Source organism: Piliocolobus tephrosceles, chromosome 5, assembly GCF_002776525.5.
Source record: "Piliocolobus tephrosceles isolate RC106 chromosome 5, ASM277652v3, whole genome shotgun sequence".
Taxonomy (NCBI): Eukaryota; Metazoa; Chordata; class Mammalia; order Primates; family Cercopithecidae; genus Piliocolobus; species Piliocolobus tephrosceles.
The window spans coordinates 112,932,924-112,940,286 of record NC_045438.1 but is presented as its reverse complement, the minus strand read 5'-3'; the positions used below and the strand labels follow the sequence as shown (position 1 = coordinate 112,940,286).

Below are 7,363 nucleotides of genomic sequence, written 5' to 3'. Positions count from 1 at the left end.
GGAGATAAAACATCAAAACAAGCCTTATGCTCATTCAGCCACTAAACATCGTGAATTTTAGTCTTCTCCAAAGTCCTCATCAAAATAGTAGAATTTGCATGACAATAAAATTAAACTTTGGGCAACAGCCATGACTGTGCTAGGAAGTAAGTGTTGCAACTGTTCAGGTGTGCAGCACACCAATTCAATTTGTAATTTCTTATGTTAGGTGAACACATTTTTTAAGAATAGAGTGAATGATTTAATAAATTATATCCATTGAATAAGTGACCATATAATATACATACCATACTCAACAATCAGTTAAAATTAGTGATAAAAAGACATTGTAATCAGGCCTGTACACATTTTATTATACTCTGAATAACAAGCATGTAACAAAATTTTGAGCATGACAAGGAAGAAATATTTCAAATTCTGTTTCTTACAAAAGCATTAAGAACAATACACAAAGACTGTTCATAATATTTTACAGTCAGCTAAAAATAACAAGACATTCTAGGACTTTAGGGGTTTTCCTTTTCTTTCAACTAGAGCGTTTATTTCCATTAGCTTTGCTACAATGAAAATTAACATATATGGACATACACATAGCAGTGAAATGGAAAATGAAGGCATACAACAAACATTCTGATTAATCAACAAGTATAAAATACAGGCTTTTAGTACTTCTGAACTTACATTTTCTTTGAATGTACAATGAAACTTTTTGTGTAAAATGTTTTTAATGTTAATTTTGACAGTTCCCAAAGTAATTAATAGTCTTACACCACCATTAATCTAATTTTAGAATTTGACATGAATTAAGAAACACACTAATCTTATTCAGTGGTGCTATTCACAACACTGAACAAGAGGCAATCCACTGCCCTTTATCAAGGCAGAGACACTGTAGTAAATGAGTAGTTCACCAATACTGTCTATCCTAGGTGAATATCAGCCCTGATCTTACTTCCAATGACCAGATACATGTTTTGGCTTATTTGTAGTAGCATGAGCTATGAGATATGAAAGATGAAAGTCACATAGACATGAAATTAAACTCAAATCTCTACTGCATGGAGGCTGAATGTGAAATACTTCACAGTGACTAAAACTGACTGGCTAACAGGCAATGGTGGATTTTTATATTCAACTTTGATTAACATAAATGGACTTGATAAGAAACCCTTGAGATTTAATTAATGCTGCTAATCCAAGGGCTCCAAATGACTGAGGAGCCTTTAAAATCAGTATATGTGACTTTTTATATTTTTTTCATAAGAAAAAAAAATAAAAACACCGAGGTACTTAAGTTTCTTTTCAAGGGATTACTGTTGGTTATCTTCCTGAGATGCAAAAGACCACAGAAAAAGCACCATGCCTAGGCTGCTGAATGAGGCATCAGACACTAATAGTTTGGTCCTTTCCTGAATGGATCTCTTCCAGCAATTACACTAAAACATAGTGATGGGTCGCAGATGCCTGGGGGGCCTGGTTGCCCTTGGATTCCAGGTTTTCCATGATCTCCGTCTTTGCCAGGGAGACCTGGGTCTCCTGGAGGACCTTCTTTGCTTATTCCAGGAGGGCCCTCTGGACCTAAAATGGGACATTGGCAAGATGTAAACAGAGAACTTTAGTTTTTTATAGTGGAATAGCTGATTCAGCAAGAAACTTAAACTGAAAAAGGAAAAACCTCTTGAATATTTTATATATTTGCACTAATTATAAAGTAGAGGCATTTTCTTGATAATTCTACATGTCTTCTGCTTTGAAAAGAGGCATCCAAAAGTTATCGGTACTTTTTGAAAACTAGCTATATTAACATAGCAACCATGCTACTGATTAAAACATTTAGCTAACATTATAATATTCCATTTTGTGTACTGTCCAATCTTATTTCTTCCTTTCAGCCTATCTTTTACCAATATTATTATAAACTGACAGGTGATATATAAGCCAAAGCTGAGTCATTTTTGTGCCATATTTACAATAAATAAATGACTGTTTCTATTATACATATTTTTAGTTTCCATACCTAAATGCATTATTCTTATTTTAGTATAATAGTCATCAATACACATATGTATGAAAGCCCTAATTTGTCCAACATAGCCTGATTAGTTCAATTAGCATGCTCGAGGAAACAAAAGCTAGCTTAGGATACTGGCCTTTTAAAGTTGATTCAAAATAACAAAAACAAAATATTCAGATTTTGGGAAGGAGCACAGTGGTTTGGGCCTCTTCTTACTCCTCTATTCCCTGCTACTACTACTAATAAACATCTATTTAGCACTTAACTGCAACTGTAAGTATTGTTCAAAGTATTTTACATAAACAAGTATTAACTCATTTGATCAACTCCAAAGCCTCTTAATAACATCTAATCATAGCAAACATTTATTGAAAACATAACTGTGATTGTCCTGCATTGTTCTGAAAGCTACATATAGAAACTATTTAATCTCCCGATAATGTCATGATGGAGATAACATTATCATCACCATCTTACCAGTGAGGAAACTGAGACATGACAGAGTTAAATAGCACAGCTAGCAGAGATTACTTAACCACTTCAGCATTTCTCTGCTTCTCTGAGGGTCATAAAGACTAAAGAGTGTTATGCACCAGATAAGCAGGGGTGACAAACGATTCTAGAACTCTTCTAAGGAATAGATATTAAACCAAATGATAAGCAAGAGATAATATTGAAGGATTCATAAATTGAGGATAATATATGAAAAATATTCTAGAAGTTGTACTTCAGTGTGTTAAATGTGAATCACTCAAAAAAGAAAACGGATGTCTTGGTTTCGATTTATTTCACATAGATCTATGATGACTTTTCTTAAAGCAAAATGAGCAGCAACACTTATGAGCAGGTAGCAATTCTCACCCGGGGGACCAGGAGGACCTTGTTCTCCAGGATGCCCAAACCCTTGGCTCCCTTTTTCCCCGTTTCTTCCTGGTAGGCCTGCAGGGTGTCAAACATCTGAGTAAGTTTATTTAAAATCACTGCCTTCTAGATTGTTTATTTCAAAGCTGTTAATATACACATGAAAGAAAAATGTCTTTTAAAAACCAGCTTGCCATCAATTTTTTCTTACTAATGGATAACAATTTTTGAAGCAATAATTTCTAAAATGATCAGTGGTTTAGTTGCAAGACTTAATGGGAATCAAATATTTAGAAAAGAAAATGGTTTGGAATTATTAGCCCTTTGTGTTAATCATAGTTTTTTAAAAATTACTTTATGAAACATCTAAATTGTTTATATACTATTAAACAAAAACGAAAGAATTATCAATCAACATTTCATATAAACTTTCAAAGGCAAGGAGAAATTGTGGGCTGTTAGGAAGTTTTATTGCAAAACTTATTTTTTCCTATAATAGGAAAAAAATGAATAAGGTAACAGTGCAGAAAGTTACCAAAGTCAAAACAAAGGAAATGGCATCCATGATTTTCCATTTAAAAACTTTTCTAGACTCAAGCAAAATTTCTCAGTACATTGGCAACCTTTTCTAATTTGTAACTTCATGTGTTCATAAATTTGACTTCTCTATTTGAGAATATTGCATTAAAAAATAAAATAATTTCTCTTTAATTCAGTTGGCAAATTATGTAAAGACTTGAGCATTTACAGATTTTTTTATCATGAAAACAAAGTTATTTCTTGACTATTAAATGGATATAGGATATGAATTTTTTTAAAAAATAACTTTTTAAAATTCATTTTCTTGTTCAAACTAACTGCATACCTTTTAATCCTCTGACACCTGGACGTCCAGGGACACCCATTAATCCAGGAACACCATCTCTTCCTGGCAAACCAGGTAATCCTCGGGGACCCTCTGGTCCTACAGGACCAGGTGGCCCAGGAATACCCGGGGAGCCATGTTGGGACTGGCAATGATCACAATTTCTAACTCTTCCACTCTGAAGTAAGACTGGTAGCTGGGCTTTTAAAAACAAAGAAACCCCATCCTTTATGTTTAAATGGTGAGTTGGTGTTAATTATATTTCTTTTTTTTTTTTTTTTTTTTTCAGTTTACAGAGAAAACAGCTATGAGCACTGAATATGTGCATATTTCTTGGTCAATAATTTGACTTCTAGGAATGTGACTATGGAAATATTCATTGCTCTATGTAGTCATTTAAGTACAGAAATTGCTTAAAATAGGGGAAAAGTAAAAGTGCCCCCAAAAGAAATTGGTGGAATTATAGATATTCATATTGATGAACTAAATTATCAAAAAATATGCTACAAAAGAAAATTCTAATAATGACAAATAATAAATTTATTTAATAAAAAGATTATAAAAGAGTATATATGATAAATCTTTATAAAGATACTAGTTGAAGAAAAGTAGATGAGGCTTCTAAATGTTATCTGTTTTATTCTTCACCTCACTTATATGCTCTACAATTTGTCCTAAGAATTTGTATTATTTTTGTAATTTGAAAAAAGTGATTAAAATGCTGTATTTGATACTTACCTCTTATTACATCCGTGCAAACTTGTCGAATAAATTGTTCTGAAAACTCTCTTCCCTACATCAAAGTATTAGGGGTTATGACATGCACATAAAGAACATGAGCAAAAATCAATGAAAATATAATAACTCTGGAAGAAGCAGAATACATACGGGCTTCCCATCCAAACCTGGGGGTCCCTGAGGACCTGGGTCCCCAGGTTGCCCCTTAGGACCTGCAGGTCCCATCAAGCCATCCACCCCAGATTCTCCTTTTGATCCAATGGCACCTCGGACACCAGGATCTCCCTTTTCACCTCTCTAAAAGCAAAAGAAATGTTTACAAGTTCTACTTAAATATTTCAGAAGGTATAATTCCATCATGAAACTCCTTAAGGATGTGAATATGAATGTATACATATGTAAGCTACGTAAGGACTAGCTGGAAATACTGTCATTGACCAGAAGGGAAATTTCATATCATATTAAACTGTCATTTATCCATCCATCCAATCAGCCAGACCTACAAACATCCACTACTGATTGAGTATATTGCATAGGTAATATGTACACTGCCAGAGATATCACAATGGGCATAACACAGTCCTATTCACAAGGAGCTTGCATTTTAGTGAGTCCGACAGATACAGAAATGTACAATATTCTTTATTCAAAAATATGGAGAAAAAATTCAGCTCCAAGTCTGGCAGAAAAACCAATAATACTGACAATTCACATTTCATATCAAATTCAGTATAAATGCACATATTCTGAAAACTGCTAATTGGGAACTTCCACTGAAGAAGATGAAAAACATTTCGTTTTCCGGTTTTTACTCAAAAGCTAGATTTATATAGTATTGAAACCCAAGCGAAAAGGACTGAAGAACGAGAGCAAGAGAGCATAATATATGAAGAAACATACCTCTCCTTTTGCACCATGATGGCCTTGAATTCCCTTTGAAAATTAATAGGAAAAAAACTATAATAAATGTGCAAGCTACAGTACTGTAACATGGCATCCACATTTTACCACATACTTAATCAAATTTAAAATTTCAATTTGGAAAATACTGATAGCATTAGTGACAGAATTACACGTAAAGGAGACGCTTTTTGCCTTTTAGAGAAGGCTAATGACTAGGAAATATGTTAACCAAATAATATAAAAATTTTAATTTGCTTAACTGTTTCCTTCTTAGATACGAATATTTTCAAATGCTGCACATTGAACCACATAGGTAAGAATGGGATTCTACTGAATTTAAAATATATCACTATTTTAATAAAAATCAACACTCAAATCAGATTAAATATTAGGTATATTTATTCTTGTATTCAGTAATTAAGATAAATCATCTATTTTCCAAATTTTATGTTCTTAAAACTAAATTTTGATTGGGTGCTATTGACCATTAAAAGTGACTAGCAAGAGAGAAAACCCCCAGCTGTCCTGTGCTTAAACCATTCACTGCCAGTAATTAAGAGACCAGAGAAGCAATATCACGTAAAAGATGGTATTTTTTCACAGTGATATAAACACTGGGGAGCCCATGCATGAAGCCCATTCAACTATAATTACTAGCTACATCTGGATGGCTCCATTAAAGTCTTTCCCATTCCTCTTTTCCCTATTTATTTCAGTGGTATATTATACAGGAAAAAAACTCTCAGGAAAGGTATTAACATTTTCCATTTTTGAAATTCAATGTACACCTGGGCTCAGAAATCTCCTAATATTCACTCAGGTAAAAAGATAAAACTTTCACAACATGTAGGTTTTCATTATTCAACTTTAAAATAAAAAATCAGTGTTCTGAAATTTAATACGAAATTTAATGTATAATGTTGCACACAATAAAGTCTGAGTTGGGGGAGAATCTTTTGATTCATGTTCAGGCTCCTCAAATATGGCGTCCAAATTAGACAAAGGAAAGAATTAGATAAAACTCATAAAACACCAAATATTTAGTTTTTGTATACGAATCTTTTAGTAAGTAAAACAAACTTTGTATGGCCATGCTTGAATTTTGTTTCTGAAGAAATGCAGGAGTGATCCTTACAAGATACAATCCAACAACTAGTCCCAACATAAGAAGGGAGACGAAATAGTTAAGTTCTCAATATGGGAATTGAATTACAGCTAAAACTAAAAACAGCTGTCACCTGAGAACTCATTAAGACAATTCTGTGAGAGAAATATCCACTTTGATTCCATTCACAAAACGAGGGCCAAAAAAAAAAAAAACATGTGCTGTGCTTGGTAGAGTGACAGGTAATTAAGACTGTGTTTACATGAAGGGTTTGGGATAACTCTTCAGCCGCTGAAAAGCAACAGCTGCTCTGGCCCTGGGTAGGTTAAGCTCCTGGTGGTGAGAAATGTGGCTTCCAATCAATCGAGGGCAGACGCTTTCTAGGGAACCCAAATCCTGCCTTAGGAGAGCAGACACACTCTTTTCCTTGAGAAGTGAAAAAGTTAGTGAAACCTTAGAGAAAGAATGATCCATACGCCAGTAAGCTAGCTAAGTTGTGAGTTCAAATTCTAAAGGAAATATCCTTCTTTTCTGAGAGTTATTGTGAGTAACCTTTTTTGATAAAAGGTCTGGGCTGTAGAGGTTAAATGCATGAAGCGGCGAAGGTCCCACAGGAACAGCGGTTTATAGATATTTTGTGATTAACTTAAGGAAACTCAAAGAGTTGATCTGTGTTGCCAGGTTGGGGAATAGGGATGGAGTTGTTTGTGTCATCAGGTGGGTCTGAGTCAAGTGGAGGATCAAGAAAACTGAAAGATATTTTATTGAACATAATTGTACTGAGGCAATTCCAATCATTCCTCCTCTTGGTTACTTTTGCTTTTACTTTTATTGTCAGCTTCTAAATTCTCAATTCTTCTTAATACCTGGCACTCAC

At 33.9% G+C, this 7,363-nt stretch overlaps 1 protein-coding gene across 3 annotated transcripts in view; it reads right to left on the bottom strand.

The window, feature by feature from the left end:
• Positions 1-332: 332 nt before the first annotated feature.
• The window catches only part of COL21A1 (collagen type XXI alpha 1 chain), a 130,793-nt gene continuing 123,762 nt past the window's right edge, over positions 333-7,363 (bottom strand). For 2 of the 3 annotated variants that reach the window (XM_023222972.1, XM_023222971.1), the window contains 6 exons: positions 5,379-5,411; positions 4,629-4,775; positions 4,479-4,533; positions 3,741-3,941; positions 2,876-2,953; positions 1,391-1,578 (listed from right to left, as the gene is read on the bottom strand). In XM_023222972.1, coding sequence (XP_023078740.1) covers positions 1,391-1,578; positions 2,876-2,953; positions 3,741-3,941; positions 4,479-4,533; positions 4,629-4,775; positions 5,379-5,411 — 702 coding nt within the window. Of the gene's footprint in view, positions 1,579-2,875; positions 2,954-3,740; positions 3,942-4,478; positions 4,534-4,628; positions 4,776-5,378; positions 5,412-7,363 lie in introns of all 3 variants that reach the window. The other variant, XM_023222973.2, reaches the window with a different exon arrangement.